The 18791-nt window shown below is 38.8% G+C and overlaps 1 protein-coding gene across 1 annotated transcript; it reads right to left on the bottom strand.

Annotated features, from left to right (window-relative positions):
• Positions 1 to 168: 168 nt before the first annotated feature.
• On the bottom strand, positions 169 to 18538 carry LOC140246363 (inositol-pentakisphosphate 2-kinase-like). The gene is made up of 14 exons (XM_072325834.1): positions 18478 to 18538; positions 12793 to 12895; positions 12201 to 12254; positions 11004 to 11102; positions 9701 to 9889; positions 7431 to 7511; positions 6840 to 6898; positions 6120 to 6192; positions 5020 to 5070; positions 4687 to 4823; positions 3521 to 3648; positions 2583 to 2733; positions 1777 to 1974; positions 169 to 310 (listed from the first exon to the last, which is right to left on the bottom strand). Exons 2-14 carry the CDS (start codon positions 12859 to 12861, stop codon positions 169 to 171), a joined length of 1431 nt encoding a protein of 476 aa, XP_072181935.1. The 5' UTR covers positions 12862 to 12895; positions 18478 to 18538.
• Between the last annotated feature and the right edge of the window lie 253 nt (positions 18539 to 18791).

The following is an 18791-nucleotide window of genomic DNA, read 5'->3' as shown; positions in this document are numbered from 1 at the left end:
TCAAAACAACTCGAGAGTTTTGTGCAGTTTGTCACGTTACACAAGCATTACATAATCTCTAATTGAACAAGAGTACGTAATGTCAAGCAATAGGTGCGGTACCACTCCCCGCCCACCTGCGGTACTCTCTGCTGCTATGTGAAGACTACCTGGAGCACTAAACAGCTGTCACCTCTTCTTGTACGTCTCCCTAATGAGTTCATCCTGCTTGTAGTAGTGGGGGATCTTGCTTGACGACTTGGGGCTCAGATCGATGAGATTGCACGAGTAGAGAAACTTCTCGTCCCCCAGGCATATAACGTCATCTTGGCTGGTGCTGCAGAGACAAAAATGTCACATTCAAATGTGAAAAGCAGCTGTGATATTTGACAGCTTATAAGAAATTATCAGTATTTGGGCTTTTTTTTTCTATATGAATCTCTCATGATGCCTTGCATCATCGTGATTGGACATATTTCGCTGGATAAAATGACAGAAAATATCTAAAAATGAAAGTCCACGGGGCTCTTTCTGGTGATTAAGAAAATAAAGCGAGTGGAATGATAACACAGTTGAAAATATGAAAATGGCTAAGTTTCCCATGACCACAGAAACTTTGTCTCTGGATTCTGCGATGCCAAACCTTGTAACAATTCCAAAATGTAACAAATAAAGACAGAATAAACTGACCAGACAGAATAAACTGACCAGAAAGAATATAAATCATTAGTGGAAAAGTGAGCAAAGAAAATGGGATTCCATCGGGAGTCAAACCCGAGACCTCCGGATTGCTAGACCGGTGCTCTACCGACTGAGCTATAGAAAGCTCTAGTACAGTGTTCATCCCAGAAACCCTTAATTCTCAATGCTCGGGTAGTCAGAAGCAATAGCAGTGTGTTTTGTGTGTGACACACACGCACACACTTGAACCTGGCATAAACCCATTTACTTTTCCACTAATAATTCCAAAATGTGACAAACTCATTATGACATCACATGGAACCACTGATGAGGAGTAATCACTGAGGAAATTGGCTTCAACACAGTGTGAAAAAGAATGCACTGTCAGTGAAATATAAGATTCATCATTTCGCTGCTTCATTTCCCCAACTGATACGTGTGCTGGAGTGCTTTCTTTGCCAACTGGAACAGATGTCTGGAAATAAATTGTCAATGAAGACTTAATCTCCCGAATCCCTCACTGCATCCCATGGACTTCCCTTTGGATTAATGCACATTGCTACACCAAAGTGGGCTTGCTAATCTACAGCTATGTCACGTTTAGACAGATTAATGAATACTGCTTAACAGGCTTGTCACGATAAGCTTCGTGCATGGGCACACAAAGGTTAAAAGAATATAATTTACTAAAAGCAAATTCTTACAACCAAAGTGTAAAGGAATGGTATAGTTTTGGTGGCAGAGGGAATTCACATTTTAACTTTTTGCACGATAATAAGAAACCACTTATGAAGAGTATACAATTCAAGAGGAATTCCAAGTTTACTTGATGAAAATCTGATTTGACAAAGTAAATCAAAGTGGTTCTGTTAAAAGGTGAGTTCAACCTTTTATCATGACCTCTTCGTTTTTGGATAACTCAAGTCATTTCAAAACCTATTCTCATCAAATAAACTTTGAATTCCTCTTAAAATTGTATGTTCTTTCACATTTCATACGAGGTGTCTTATTATCTCACAAGAAAGTTGGAATCTTGAAGCCCCATCTCAACAAAAACTATACCATCCCTTCAAGTAAGTTTCCTCACTTTCGAATGACCACACATGCTTGACTTACTCTGAGTTGAAGTCTAGGAGTGGTTGGAAGGTGACCATGATGGAGCAGTCCAGGACAGTCCTGGACACCATGTACCTCCGCAGGAGGGTGACACACATCTCCATGGGAAGATTAGGTACCTCGGCGTCGCTGAACAGCAGTGGTAAGTCGGTGCCCAAGTAGTCCGAGTCGTGAGGACCATCAATGGAAAATCTCTCCCTGGGGGAACAGAGGGGTGATTATCATTCCTTTCAGTCACAACATCAGTAGAAAAATTCCTTTCAAGCTCTCAGTATGTGACAGAAAATTCATAGATATGATTAGTATACATAAACAAGAAAAAAAGAAGTCAACAGCAAAATAGTCTGCAGCTTGTTTCTTCATTGCCTGTTAGTTTTTGATGTGGGGGCTCATATGATAAACCAGTTGAAAGAGCACAGTCTACAGCATTCCACAGTATTCAAATAATATCCGAATGCAGTTCTATATCACATGGAAACCACCTTACAGCACAGCTTTTTCTTGAATGAAATCAAATAAAGGTAAATAGGTGATCATTAAAGCTCGTACATACCTGCAAGCAAAGAAAGAGATAGCTCCTTGTATATGCATGGAACAACGATTTTGGCTTGAAACCACTGTCTAGCAACAGATCAAACAACCTTGAAGCTGTTTTTTTTTTTCTTTTTGTAACATAATGGCAAAGACATGTCTTCTTTGGAGAGTAATTGATTGAGATCATTTAGATAATTACTACTACAAGGAGACAACAGACATGGCTACTATCGGTGATATCCATTCCATGCATTGTGACATACGAGACTCACCTATCTTGCGGATGTTTGGTGAGGTGCGTACGGTACCTCTGGTAGACCTGATGGATGAACTTGATGCCGTAAGAGTTGAGATGCTGGGTAGTAAGGATGCGATGGAGAACACACCCCTTTGGAAGCTTGTTCTCATCAGACTGATCTGGGTCTGTCATTATGGTGTGAGGGAAATACAAGTCATGTGACACCAAACAATGCATTGACATGAACTCACAGACTTTCAACCTACAAACAAAGCAAACTAAGGTTATTGGGAATGAAGACCTGGTAGCGTGGGAATTCATGGGTGGTCGCATTCACTTGCTGCCCATTTGAAAACCATGCATAGCAACAGTCAGCGAATGAGTGCTTTGAAGCTAATACTCATTTGTAACAGTCAACTCCAATTGAGATTCTGCAGCTATGTGTATATTTACATAGAAATCAGTATCAAAGCTGTGCACAAATCATTACGGTGATTCTCAAATATATCCCAAGCTGGGTCAGCCTTCCCAATCCATGGTATCCCAGTGCTACCTAATATTCAAAACAGAAATTTGTATATCTTAGCAACCTCTTGTTCAATATTCAAAGTGCGAGAATGACTAGAAAGATATACGTAATTCGTATATGATTTGAAGCATAAACTTTTGTGGTTAGACTAAATTATAACATACATGGTTGCTAGCATGAAATCTTAAAATGTAATATTAAAACAAATGTGTTTATAATACACATCACTGAGAAATCTAACAGTCTGCAGAACTTTAATGTACCAAAACAGGGATATTGAGACCAGGTTAGTATCTTAGCCATGAACTGCCTAGTTGTGCCCAAATTTTGCCTTGTGTAGATTTTTTGATGTACTCCTTTGAAAAAGTATTTAAAGATTTGATATATTTCGTCGCATCAAAGTGAAATCAAAATGGTCATACTGAATCTAAGCCTGTTCTTACCAGAAGAATCAAGACTTGATGCCGAACACGCTGTCCATGATAGTCGAGACTTGTCCAGCTGGCTTGGGTTATTGTCTGGTTTACAGAGAACCGTGATAAGAAGACTTATGAGACCTTGAATGGAAGCACTGGTTGAGGGGAGAAAACAAATACCATGGCTGTCTCCTTTATGTACAGTGCACTCTTGTTACATCGAACATGGTTATAATGAAATTCCAGTTACAACGAATTAAAAAATTCAGGCTGCAACGTTATCCCCTCTATGTTCTTTATTGTTTATTTGTTCGGTTTTGACAAATTTTGATATAATGAAATAAAAATGTATGTCCTGAGGACTTTGTTGTAATGGGAGTCCATTGCGATACACAACCCCTTTTGCCTCCTTCCTCCTCCTTCACTCATCTATCTTGATTCTCTTGGCTCTACCCTTGATAACAATTCCATGCTGCAAATCATCATCACTCCTTTATTAACACCTCGGACTCAAAATTGTTAAACTGCATGTCATCGGCTCAGAACCAGAAGGTTGTTATCGCAGTTTGGGGGGTTATTTATTCATTGGTAACATACTGCAGAGCTAAATTTCCTCTACATTATGGTTTCAATTATAATACATTTTAATTTTCAGTAAAATATTAAAAATCAAAACCACAAGATGCTATTTGACCCAATATTTAGAACAACACTTATAAATATAAACACTTTCGATTAAATAAAATTTATTTCATGAATATTGATTGTTTCATTTTCATTTATGCTCATATAATAAAATACCAAAGCACCCTTTTGGTTCTCATTTGAAGATGTATAGATTTCTTGTGTGTAACAAGGAAGAAAAGTGTAATTTTTTTTTTTTTTTTTTTTTGGGGGGGGGGGGTGATGAGTTCCAATCAATCTACTGACACCAACACAGAGAAAAAATGTATTATCTAACTTCAACAGTTTTGAAAAAAAACAAAAACAAAAACACCAAACTGTGACTATTATGCTCCAATACACATTAAACAGCTATGAATGTTGCACACATTACATTCTCACTTGCTTATCAGGATGTCTGGAAAGATAACCATTTCCCATAGATACGAAGGAACTTGAAGAAGTCTAGTAAGGATTCATTTTGACTTGACAAGTGACCTCTCTCCTTGGAAGCTGGTTAATAAGCTCACCTAGTTGAAAAATGGTCACTGGGGCCTCGCATGGAATCTTTGGTTCCCAGCCAGGAGTGGATGGTGTCCATCAGATCTCCCCGTTCTTTCTCGCATGGCAGAGAAGTACCTTGCCCTGGGTAGATTAACCTGCTGTCCTGTGTCCAGAGAGGTGGTGGTTAATGGGATGGTACAGTTTTAGTTGAGATGGGACTTCAGGGGGGTGTTTCATCAACGTTTGTCTGCACTGACGACTTCAATCACCATAGTAACAGTCAGTGACCAGAGCATCTCAGCCAATCCAAACCAAGGATTTTGCTGACATTGTCAGCTCTGACAGTTGTCAGCGCTGACAAACGTTGATGAAACAACCCCCAGGTTTCCAATGTTTTTGATGATTTTTTTCTTGAGATAATGAGAAATATTTCATGAAATATAAAAGAGCATATAATTTTAAGAGAAATTCCAAATTGATTTGGAAAAAATGGTTTTGAAATGGCTGAGATATTCAAAATAAAGCGATCCCAATAACAGGTGGGAACCACCTTTAATTAGGATGGCTTTTCTCAGCCATTTCAAAACTAATATTCATCAATAAACTTTGAATTCCTCTTAGAATTGTATGCTCTGTTAACATGTTACAAAGTGGCTTCTAAGTATCTCACAAAAAAGTTACAAGCTGAATTCGCACCCCAACCAATATCATACCACCTCTTTAATAATGCAAGTGTCCTGACAAGTGTACCAACAAGTTGAATCCAAAGCACATGCAAAACCTTGTCAAACAAATGTTGGCATCTCTTAGAAAGTGCATGTTTCACATATCAGCAGTCCACTCAAAACTCTCATATGATTATGCACAAACATCATTCCCTACAATTCACACTTTGTTTTGACATACATTTACTAGAGACAGAGAAAGAAAACAAAATGCACTGAAATGCCAGTTTGTCTGTCTATACCTAGCTGATGAGCATTAGGATACCATTATCTTCAATAACCTGTTCAATCTAGTAAACAGAACTCATTTGAAAAACAAAAGAGAGAGGAGTTCCTCAACTTGTAAAATGGGCTTCTCAAGCCCAGTCTGACAGGAGGGCAATAACTGATGTGAGGTGAAGAGGCCATGTGGATGCCTCCATCTTTGCAAGTCCAGCTGACCAGATCAAACAAGTTATCTAAACTTTTTAGCCACAAGGATGAATCGGCATCTACAACACTATGATGTCAGCATCTTAAAGTGAACAAATCATAGCCAAACCCAAGAATGTATTACCATGTACAATTAAATTACCGCTGTAAAGGTAATAGAGAATCCAGACATAACTGGATTAAAGCAACTCTGGATGAACATTCACTGCAATTACACATTAGGCTAGATCGACATTTCTGTCCATCATTCTATTGCATAGCAGTGTCACATTTAACTTTTGACAAAGTTTGAAAGGGCTTACCTTGAAGACAACAAGGTTGTTTTGTGGTGTTTCAAACAGACCTTCTAAGGCATGCCTCATTCTCCGATGGTCTCTAATGCACAGGGTGGGCCAGGAAAAAATCATAAGCAATTGGGATTCAAATTTTCAATTACAATTTCAATTACTGATGATGTAAAATCTGATAATCAATGGATGAAATATTGCCTCATGTACACTACACAAGACAATGTTACTTTTTGTAATCATACACCTCAACACACAAACACAGAACAAGCCATGATCATAAACTATTAAAATACCGCAAATAACTCATCAATGAACATGCGCAACATACACTGCAATAGCAGGTATTTTCGCACAAGAAATTTTTCACACTCAGGCGGAAATTATGAAGTTTCCTTGTTTTTTAATTCCGTGAAATCAAAACATTTAATACCGGAATATACAGCTGCATATCACGCAAAAATATCTGTGTGTCATTATTTTTGTGCTTGTTTTCCGGTCAGCGAAAAGGCGAAAAATTGCCACTTTTATAGTACAATTTAAGTCCACTCTGAGTCTATTTCTCCTCGCATCTCAAATAATGGTTTCATATCTTAGACAAGGCACAAGTAAAATACATTAGGTCTGTTATATTCAATCTAACAAATGTATCCAGCAATGCTAAATAGATACATTTCTGGATAAAATTACTCTTACACATAAATGGAAATACTGGTTCCTGCGACCTTCACTCACCCCGAGAACAGATCTATTGGACAGTACTTGCTAGTGTAGTCCCAATCTCCATCCCTTTGCTGTCCAAAATGCAAGATAAAAACAATAAAGAGTGGACACTTGTCATCATCTGTCACAAGACAACATAAATGTAATTACAATGTATGTACTTCAGTGGAGTGGACAAAATCAAGCTAGTTGGTAGACTATAAGGCATCATAAAACAGCCAAAATCTTCTGTGATGATAGAATTATATGGCCAAAATGATACTCCTCAGCATACACAATGTACATGTACCTTGGGAAAGTGTAATACTGCACAAGATAATGTTGTATGAATGCTGAAGAATAAAGGAGTTGTGTAGGGTTATGAAAGTGTTACAGACATAGCTTTGTCATGAACCATATATGTGCTATCACAGGTAAGCCAACAATTTTCTCAATAGCTTTGCTGTATTGCATTTCTAGCATAATCTCTTCTGCGAATAGTAACACAGCTTTAAAAAACAGAATGTTTTCTAAAAGCACTCAAGTGTTGCGGTCTAAGAAAAATGTGGTTTGCACCACAGCACACACAGTGAGTTAAGGGATGGAAGAATTGACAGGACTAACCTTAAGAACCTGCTGCATGCAAAACAAGCATACATCTTTCTTGCATTCACAGGCAGTGGCTGTTAGGAATCCACGTTTGGGCTGCATCGAACATAATAGTGAGAAGGCGCAAGATACATAGTGTACGTGCATGTACATATCTTATAGGTAAATGGAATTCTTAACATGGCAGCATAATACATACAATATTCATGGCAGCACATAGTTTCAAATAGCCATCAATAATTACCCTTGCCCACAGATTTTCGTAACTTGATAAGCACAAAATCTCTTGTAATAAAAGGCATCACACATGTCCAAACTTGCAGTACATACTACATGTATTTTGTGCTTAAAGAAGCTGTGTTGAAATACAAGGCACAAGGATACAAGGATACAAGGATACAAGGATACAAGGAACTTTATTGTCTGTTAAAAATACAGTAATTCGTCTTCCACTGGCATAACAAAGGAAAAGGAGCAGACAACATATATTGCACGTATTATAATAATGGTATACAAACAGGCAAACAAAAGCATTGAACGGACAGTGTCTTGAATGATTTAAATAAAAATCTCTGTAATTTATATAAAAGAATATACACAAACTCCCGCATGAAGTTACACATACACATGTGCACACTCGCAACATCAGGGAGGTGTCATCTCCTGCTCACACACACATGAATACCCGCATACACTCACTCACACACCTGCACACACACGTAAGCTGTCTAAAAATACCCTACCAGACCCTAGTTGCACACTTCCTCAGTTCCTGTTTAACTTCTTGTCCCCCTCCCCATCCCTCCCATCTCCCCTGCAAGTTATGATGAAAAGTAGTTGAAAGGGAAAAAGATCATGTCATAGAGAGAAGTTAGGAGAAGAAGAAAACTGGCAGGTATTGACTGGTGGAGATGAGGAGGGGGGCATTAAAAAGCACCTGGCCAATAAAAAAACCCCAAAAATGAAAATACACCAACATTTAACAAGAGAAAAACCCTTGACACAAGACTACCCTTCAAAAAAATAAATCGTACACAAACCTGTGAGTTATACGAGACATGTAGTAACAAACATACACTAAAATCACCATTGTCTTCCTCCGACACCCTATGTCCAAACTACCAACTACGATGGCATCCGCCTAGGTGCTTGGCCAGCACCAAACAGCACAGCACAGCACAGCACAGCACAGCACAGCACAGCACATAGCGCTGCCCTGCTCAAGTTTACACAGAGAAAGCCGTGAAGGGCAGGCGGCACACCCAAAATAAACTCCTCCCACTCTGCATTCCCTTTACCAGTCCTGTGCAGCGTCGGCCAATAGTAAGGCAGCAAGAGTATTATCAACAGACCCTAAACCCTTAATTATAATGCGCGCCACGCCCAGGAGGCAGTGATCAAGGCGCTGAGTACACCATGTATTGCACTGTACTGATTCCAAGGGCACGTGCGTGCCCCAACATAAAAACTGTGCCGCATTCGTAAAATGTCCGGAATGTATATTGCGTAGCAACGCAGGTGATTAAGCGCCCCCTAATCAAGCTTCGTCAAAAAAGAAGAGCTGATACACTACTAGTATCCCACATAATACTTCATGCTTATCACATGAGAACATATACTGTACTGCATTGGGTATGTCAAACCATGCATAATTCTGTGAATCTTCATAAAAACCTGCTTTCCATACTACAACATCAAAAAGTGGGCAATTCTGACCAAGTAGTTCGTTGCGCCACTTTCCTAAAATTTAAACATATACAAATAACTTTGGGACAAAATCATCCAAACTTATCCTAACATTTCAGAGAGTTGTTAAACATATGTATACTTAAGTAGCATTTGGAACAAATGATTGTCTAAATCTACATCACTGAGTTTTAGGAACAATTATTCAAATACCAGATCGGTTATATCTGAAGATATCATGCATTGGGTGTGTCAAATCTTGCATAATTCTGTAAATCTTCATAAAAACTTGCTTTTCATACAACATAATAAAAGTGGGCAATTCTGACCGAGTAATTCGTTGCGCCACTTTCCTGACTCGTTCAAACTTCTTCTGATTTTCATTTGTCAAATTTCCCCCATAACAAAGCAGATTGAAAGTTATGACACTCTGTATCAGACATTGGTAAAACAGTACAAGAATGGTGTTATCTACTCGGAATTCCCTGAGTTTCCTTAGAAAGTACATTCTCTGATTTGCCTTCTTTGCCACTTTAGAATTACCTCCTTTAGAATTACTTTATTAAACAGGAACATGCTGGCTTGTGTGTGAAACATACCTTGATTTCAATGGTTATAGTTGGCCCTTGTCCACATGCTCTTGGCCCATGTAAGAAGCAGAAATTTGGTTGGCTGACGACAAATCTCTGATGTGGGTCAATGATCTTGTGTCTTCGTTTGGTTGGTCGCTCCTTTTCAAATGCTTGGCTAATGCACTTCACAAACTCTTCAGTCACTGGAAAAAATTGCTGAAGAAAAATACATGTTTACAAAAAGCATTTAAATTATTGACCATCAGAAAAGAAAAGCTCTGGTCATCAAAACCTTATAGCTGTCAAAAGAATACCATGTGCAATGTAGAGTATGTTCTTTTACTTGTTTCTCGTAATCTGAATTAGTTTAATAAAAAAGATTATAAAATGGGTTCAAGAATGTAGCCAATTGGAAGCGCTGAAATGAGTCACGTGTGCGTGCATTAATTTCTTAGTAAATGCACTAAGAAGAGTCTCTCTTCCACCTCCCTGGCCTCACGTACGTCACAATGTTTACACTAGCAGTGCGCACTCAATCAGTTGTTACAAGTGCGTCACGCGCTACTATACGCGCTGTCAATCCTGTAAACAACTTTTAGTTCGGGCCGCGGGCTGCCACAACAGCCGGCGGCCTTTCTTGTGCATAACACGTGGCGTACGTATACTCTTATACGTACGTACAGTACTTATATGCGGGATTTCCGAGTGCGACGTGCGTAAATGTTTGGAACGAACATCTTCGGACATCTTGACTTTTGAGTGAGCGCTACATGTAGCTGACTGGTATTAACCCACAAAGGTACGTGAATAATGCTGTTAGTTTTCGACCCATTTTATAAAACAAATGATGCACAGGATTATTTCGTGGCGTTAGTGAAGGTGCGGCGCACTCTCGAGTATTGACAACGGTTGCAAACATGCACTCGGCTGCGCCTCGTGCATGTCGCACCATTGTCAATACTCTCGAGCGCGCCGCACCTTCACTAACACACTCTATCCTGTGCATCATTTGTATAACAAAGTATGTTATCGCATGATTCAGTAAACAAAACAAAACCCCCATATTCATCAAATACTACAACTGAGTATAGAGGAAAAATTTCTATGTACACGAAATATAAAGGTAATGATTTGATCCTTCTGATAGTGTAATCGATCAAGTACCCAGTCATGGGGCAGACTAAGTTTTTTTGAATAAACACAAATTTAGTTCAATGAAATCTGAGAACATCTTAAATTGAGCAATAAAAAGAAGTGTTCAGCAAACATTAAGAGAGTATAGCATGTCAAGAAGTAATGCAACAGGGCATCATTTTGATGCCTCACTCACAGGTATGTTGGCAAATTGGCCCAGAAGTGGCTTGAGCACCAGGCTGATGAAATTAATCTTGGAACGACACTCACTCTCCCGCGATGTCTGAGGTGACTGCTGCGTAAGAGCAAAATTAAACGAATTATGCTTATATTTCATAAGCGTAGCAAAAGCTTACTGCTGAAAGCTGCTCATCCAATGTTGACTAGCAAGTGGAGTCAAATGGAGTTAAAAAGGGCCTGTCAAGGTTTAGATTCTAGCAGTATCTTCACAAGAGGCAAAATTACAAACATTCAGGGTAAAACAGACACACAATATTGACTACACACAACAGGCACAGTGTGAGGAGGGCTAGTGACACAGAACAATAAACACAAAAGGGGCAGGTTAGAAGTCAAAGGTAAAGCCAAACAATTAAAGGAAGGGGGATTAACAGGTAGCTGGGTGAACAGACAAAAGGCAGAAGTGGGTTGGTATTGTTCCCAAGGACCCATGATTGGAGGGCAACTCTAATCTGTGAAGGATCTAAAGATGAATAGGGAGGCAGCATAAAAAAGATTAGAACAAGAGAAAGATGAAGGATTGGGAAGGGGTGAAATAACAACAGGGCATAAAAGAATGGGGGGGGGGGGGATTCAAGCAGAAAGTCCTACATCCATAAACACACCAGACTTTCTCTGGAAACTCAATTTTATGGACCGGATACCCAAGACTGTAATTATCCATACATTTGATTTCTCTTCTTTCTGCATGCAAGATCACACAAATTCCTCAAAATGGAAATACTGCAAAAACAATGCTGTAAACAAATATTGCATTCAGGGTTACTTTGCCTGATAGGTGTACACATTACCTTGTTCACAAGCACATTGTAACTTTTAGTTTGATGAGGATTTTCTGCGGAATGATGAAAATCCTGAACTACGCATATAATTGCATAGATGTCCGGATGCATACAATCCAATAGGAGTCCAATAGAGTGCAACACAACAAACATATAAACATGTTATCTTTAAAGGGTTTTATTTTGTCAATTCACACCTGTAGTCTTTGCACTTGCAATGCATATTCTACAGCTCAATACATGGGATTCCATCGGGGGCGAATTCCATTTTTTTTCTTTTTTGCTCACTTTCATTAACCAGAGTTGTTTAGTAATATGTGCACATTCAATCAAAGCCTGTTCATCATAATACAGTAAATGTACAGCTGTACCTTTTCAGTAGATCTCTTGGCCTCACATTTCCAAAGCTGGTAAATGATGTGTTTCTGTTGGAACAGTAAATGAGAAAATATCATACAATATGCATATAGACGCAATGTACTATTTACAATGTATCTCTTCACACGAACAGATTTGAGTGGTATTACACATTGCACATTGACAAATCATGCAGCTGGCAATTGAGATTAAACATCATATTCCTTTTACAAGGCAACATTTCCTTTTGTTGATTATGTTGGAAATATTATGCGACTCACAAATAACAAGAAATTAAAACCCTACAAAATGACTTTTACAACAAATTCTTCTATGTGAATTATTGCAGTTGAGATATCAATTACACACACATTTACAATCTTGGAAAACAGATAACGGAAACCCATTTCTGCTCAGTTACAGCATCATTTAACCTAATGTAGCATACAGTACATCAAATCTATATTTGAGTCTGCCACTGGCTCAATATTACTAAAACCTGTGCGTACAAGTCATATTTTCCCTCGAGAATTAAATCAAGATTCATAGTTCATCACATTTTAAAATTGTGAGTATGAATGATGCACAGCGTAACAATTTACTCACTGTTTTGTGCTCTATAACAACAGATGCATTTCCTTCCTTGATGTACATCCATTCTGCAGCAGTTTCCATGGCAACAAACTAAGGAATCCCACCATTCCAGTCACTGAAAGAAGGTGTTTTTCAGTTCCAATTACATATCTACATAGATAGGAAAATGACCCAAAAGAGTTTTAGAAAAAAAAACAAAAAAAAAAAAAAACCCACACACAACACTGTATACTCATACCTCTTTCACAAATGCATCTCCATTACTGTACTGCGGACAATTCCATAAAAATTGCATTCATCAAACCTGAATATGATATGGGTAGGGCCTACACATTATCATTTATTTATTTATTTATTTATTTTTTATTTTTTTTTTTTTTTTACAAGCTACATTTGTAGCCCCTATAAAAAAGAAGTACAGTAATTGTCATGGCAACTGCTTGGTGAATGCCCCTCTGATGATGGTACGGGGGAAAGGTCACCTTTTGACTGCTTCCTGGGAAAAAATTGCATTCAAAAACTCAGTCTGGTTGTGATGTGGATATTATGTGGATAAAAGCAGTATACTGTATGCGCCATATATTTCGCGAGTCTAAATTTTCGCGTATCGAGAATTCCCGACGATGTCGTGAGCGGTTAAATTCGCGATTGTGGAGGCCTGTACTGAACGGAGAAGTGTACACGCGTACGTCATATTCACCTCAAGATCAGAGTCAATATTTTCGCGCGTCTTTTATTTCGCGAATAGCAGCTGACTCGCGAAATTCACGAGAAAAACTCGCGAAATATTCGGCGTATACAGTAGATGTACGGTGTGGATTACTTGTCTAGTTCAGCCCAACCAGACGCTGTGCATGTATGTCTAGCTCTGATTTACAACCAAACAAATGCAGATATAATCCGCATAGAATTTAACTGAGTCTATCATGGAAGGGGCAAACAAATAGAAAAAAAAAAAAAAGCTCACAAAAAATGACTAGTACTGCTGCCTAATCCGCATTCAGAATTTGCCAGACGAGTGACTCAATGTTCAATACACGCAGCTGTCTGGTAGCCACATGTAACCAACTGTACTTGTAGGCAGGGTGCCTACAATAAAACTCTTTGCTATCAGTGTAGAATTTTGGGGTACGTAGTGTCTAAATGCATGTTATTTAGAATCTACCAGTAGAGAAAAATTTGAAGTGAATGTGTACTGTATGTTGTGCTGTGTAAGTAACTCAAGTGAGTTTGTGTAGACATTTTGAGTTTGAAATCCCCTTTTCCTGTGTTGCTTGGAAAATTCCCCTTTTCCCTGTAACTTTAGATCTAACTGTTAACGAGACATGAAACTCGTCACACTGACGAGTTAGGTGATACGCCTGGGGTCATCAGATGTCGGTCATCTGTGATCGACAAAGAAAAGAATGTGATATAGGCACCTTGAAGTTATATTGAGCGTGCATGCAAAACGGTTTCTCTAACCACTCGGCCACGGGACATCCACGGAAACGGTAAGGCCGAAAAAAAAATGTATAGATATTACAGGGGGAAAAAGTCAATGCCCACTCAACAATTGTGGCCGCGTGAACATGTATTGCATTGCTAGAAGGAAATGCGGCCTTGTAACGACTGAGGTCGCTGTGCCATTTCTGGCAATTTCGGAAAAATACGTCCCGCAGACATAAAACCTATAATCGGCTGATTTTGATACCTTGCCTTTAATCACAATTTTCAGTGTGATGACGTCATCAAAGTACAAAACAATGACATGGACTTGAAAGACAATTGCTCAAAGTACAACACCTCCGTTGTCGTCATTACATACTATTTGACAGAGTCAGGATGCAACATTCTGCAGCAGTCGAAGCAATGTGGTCTCCAACACAAAACAGAGGGATATTGTGTGTGTGTGTGTGTGTGTGTGTGTGTGTGTATAGGTGCGTTTATATACGAACGTAATTTCTACATGGACGAATGTGTAATACACCATTGAAGAAAAAAAAAGTAAAATAGCTAGGTATTTTGTTTCGTGATCTTGTGGGGTTCGAACCTGCACGAGTGCAACCTCACGTCTCTGAGACGGCGCCTTTAACCACTCGGCCATACGTCTCGACGAGAAAATATGAGGAACGTAAACTTATGTATGTGAAAGATGAATCAGGAATCGATTCGTCCACATTCCATTCTCATTTTCAGTTTTAAACTGCAAAATTGTCAACCTCATGAGAAGATTTCAAAGAACAAAATGCATGATAACTGCAGCTTATTGTCTCAGCTACAACATACTTAAATTTCAGAGGAAATGAAGCAAAATCAGCTGAGATAAAGTTGCTTAAACGTTGTCAAGTCAATGGATGGTTTTAAAAAAAATCACTTCCCATAGACATAACACGTAAACTTGTCCGATTTTACATCTTTACTTTTAATCACAATTTAAAGTATGATAACGTCATCAAATTTCAAAACCATGAAAGGCAAATGTTTAAAGTACAACATATCTGAATTTGGGATAATATTGAGCTTAAACAACAGAGATACGAGCAAATGAATGTTAGAAAGAAGTACCTCAAAAAAATTAATTCCACTTTTTTGATTTCAGATGATGATATGATGACGTCATAATGTATTTCGGGAAATATTGATACTTGAAACGTTATTTCCAATTCATATGCTTTTGTAATATGCAATAAAAACATAGGGTCAACGGACTTTTTAAAGAGCTATTGCGAAATAAACAAAGACATGTTTTTCGCTATATTTCCACATAGACGCGCACACGAAATTTCAACTTTGACGCCAGCGCATTCCTTTGTTATAGGTCAACATAGATCGGAAATCAGTGGATATTGTTACTCAAAGTATCAGGAATCCAAATCAGTCAAAAAAATTGCATTTTCATGTTGGTTACGCCCTCTGCGCGCGAAATTGCGCGGACGGACGCGCACGCGAGAAAATGTTTGAAACGCTTAAAATTGTCTGAAACTTCGAGATTTCCCATTGGGAAGTCGTTTTGAGCCTTTTAAAATTTTGACGCGCTCTTACGCGCGCGTAATGAAGACCTGGGTAACTAGCGTTAAAAAGTAAGATAGAGCGTGACCTGAACTTTATGTCCACCGAAAATGACGCAGAAATTACATCTAGTTATGAAGTTATGATCGATCATGTGACAAGGTCCGAAAATCACAAAATGGCGCCTAAATGACGTCATAGATATGTTACTGTCATGAAAACCTTATTGTGGCTAGATATTGTTATGAGACATGTTGACTGAAAATTTCATGTCATTCCGTAATGTCATTGTTGAGATATTGACGACACAAAATTGTCCAGAAAGAAAGAAGAATAAAAAAAAAATAAAGAGAGATTTTGACAATCACAATAGGTGATACGCTGATAGCGTATCACCTAATTACATTGAAAAAACAAAATCACAGCGAGATTGCTTCCAGATAAAACTTAAAAGGAGAGATCCAGATAAAGGGAGGCTGGATAGGAGATGTTGAACTGCATAAAAATCAAGTACACACACAGACCGACAGAAATTCCACTGAAATTAACATAAAATAACAATGTCCTCATGATGGTTTCTTCTTCTTCTTGTGTTTATTCTGCCTCTTTCTATCTTGAAGATTCTTGAAGATTTCCTACATGCTTGGAGTTTTATCATCAGTTTTGTTTTGTCTGTTTGGTGTTTTTTTGTTTTTTTGTTGTTGAAGTCATTGACACAGAAATACAGCTTGTCACACTCACAATTTTTGAAAATAAGGTGAAGATATCATGATCAGACAGTTTATCACACCTGCACTGACCTTAACACAAGTTTTGATTGAATTACCCTTGTTTAACTCTTAATGTGCCAGACGTTTTGACCCAACGCCAGAAAGTTTGTGAACTGGATTGACAATGTAATTTAAATCTGCCATATCTTTGAAACTATTGACTGTTTTGAATTAAGTTCTACACAACAAATTTATCAAGAAATAATTGGTCTTTCATGTCATGTAGTCAATTTGCTGTAATATCTATCTGAACCTAAAATATTGCAGAAATAATCAATATCATTAAAAAATAAATTTTTGTGTAGTATGTAAAGAAATAGTCAGTCGTGATTTTTCTTCAATAGAATGCTCCCTTAACTCTGCGAGAAAGTTTTAGAGCTACGTTTCCTCTTTCAAATGATAACAAATTTGTCTTCTAGAGTTGTATAATTCCAAAGATATTGGCAGTTCAATTTGTCTTTTCAATTTCTTTTTCTGCCTTGGTAATTCATTCCCAAATCTGAGTCCTTTAGTCCCAGATCTTGTATTTGAAACTAAAGTAAATCCCGGGTCCTGGAATAGTGTCTTTTGTCCACTTCAGAAGGAAGCACCTAATAATCCTTCTTTTGTCTGTGCTATTGAAATCGGCAGGCCTTTTGTTTACAGGTCTACTTTCCATCCACTGTACATGTGCTAGCATGGGGACGAGTAGTGAAGTTCACCAAGACAAAAGGATGAAAGACTTGACAGACGAACGAAAGCTTGACCCTCTTTGAGGGACAAAATGAAAGCCGCTCCTGCAGGAGGAGAGCACCCACGCAGAACAATGCATAGACAACACACGCAGATTCAGTAGCATACACAACTGTGGTTTATCAATGAGAATTTTGATCTAGCTGAAAAAACATGTATTGTTACTCAAAATTTCCCTATGTAAGTATACTCATATTTTTAGTGGAAACGATGGCTATGCTAATCAGCTACCAGTACATATCAGTGGCCGTTTCTTGGTGTAATGTATTATGGTACCACAAGAACTTAAATGACCAATGTTTTTCTTGCTCTTCTTAGTTGCCGATCGGCGGCCATGGCACGTCAGGACTAAGGTCGCCGTTCGGCAACCATGGCACGTTTAAAGGAAAAAGTTCGTTCATTGCATGAAATTATTGCACTTGCTGCAATAATCTTCAGGACTGAATGAAGGAGGCAGAAAACAATCAAAAGAAAAAGAGCTTTTGTCTCATGAACAGAGGTTGATACATCTTCTTGGACTTCGACTTCAAACTTTGGCTTTTTAACCCCAACTCCAGTAAAAATTTGATAGAAATTAGGCCCCAACTAAATATTAGAATCCTAGTCCTACCCTTCATCATCATCATCATCGTCATCATCATCATCTTTACCCATCCAATCTAGCTTTAGACAGAGGAAATATAAATTTAAGCAGATGAAAACAATTGCAATGGCCAATGACATGTGCGTGGCATGTGATGTGTCGATGATGGAAGCTAGACACTAGAGTAAATTTATTTGAGCACGACAGACCTAACGTTGGTAATGAAGAGGACAGGATCACGAGGATGCGTGTTGTTAACCGAATTCCATAACGGACGAAAAGCTGAATAACGGTTAGAGGTATCACACTATAATTCACAGAGCAGGTGGGTAGACTCGCACTCGTGGGGTGGGCACGACAAGGGGGCCTCCAGGCCAGGGCGGCGCCTCGCAAGGGCGGCGGTGCGGTGGGTCTAACGTTTGAATACACCTCTGCCCTGGTAAACCTCTCGCACTGCACTGCACGTGCACATCACTTGTGCCTTGCCCTTGTCGCACGAGAACGTGGTGTCTGGAGTGCCGCGATGTCGACTGCAGCAAAGTGCAGTTCTTTTCCCCGAGGCGCACGGCTAGCTCCTGTTTTATCTTATCTAAGGGCCAGATAGAATATAAAGTACGATACCTTATTTTCTACTTCCAAATGAGAATCAGGTGCATCACCGCTCTGCATTGATCCCTGCAAGAGACCTTAATGAAAAGTCAGCAAACTATCCCAAGTTCTATTCGTTTTGAACGATTTTGTACAGAACATTATGCTGCCGTGGAACGGCGAAGTTACTTTATTTGTACTAAGAGACTGGATTAATAGTCTAATCGACGCACCCCTCAGGGTGTCGTAGGTACTAGGTAAATGCAAAGTCCACTGGAAACCGCTTCCGAGCGACAGGTCTTCCCAGGCTAGCTCGGCATCGCATGTACGTTGTAGAGAGCTTAGTT

This window comes from Diadema setosum, chromosome 2 (genome assembly GCF_964275005.1).
Source record: "Diadema setosum chromosome 2, eeDiaSeto1, whole genome shotgun sequence".
Classification (NCBI taxonomy): Eukaryota; Metazoa; Echinodermata; class Echinoidea; order Diadematoida; family Diadematidae; genus Diadema; species Diadema setosum.
This window is presented reverse-complemented; position numbering and strand designations above follow the sequence as displayed.

What these genes read in the sequence shown, in the direction of transcription:
- LOC140246363 (XM_072325834.1), bottom strand. Translation starts at nt 12,861, where the DNA reads ATGGAAACTGCTGCAGAATGGATGTACATCAAGGAAGGAAATGCATCT. An exon ending in CCAAGAGATCTACTGAAAAG is followed by an intron (nt 11,103 to 12,200) that starts GTACAGCTGTAC and finishes GCTCTTACGCAG; the next exon opens with CAGTCACCTCAGACATCGCG. An exon ending in AGTGACCATTTTTCAACTAG is followed by an intron (nt 3,649 to 4,686) that starts GTGAGCTTATTA and finishes CCCCTCAACCAG; the next exon opens with TGCTTCCATTCAAGGTCTCA.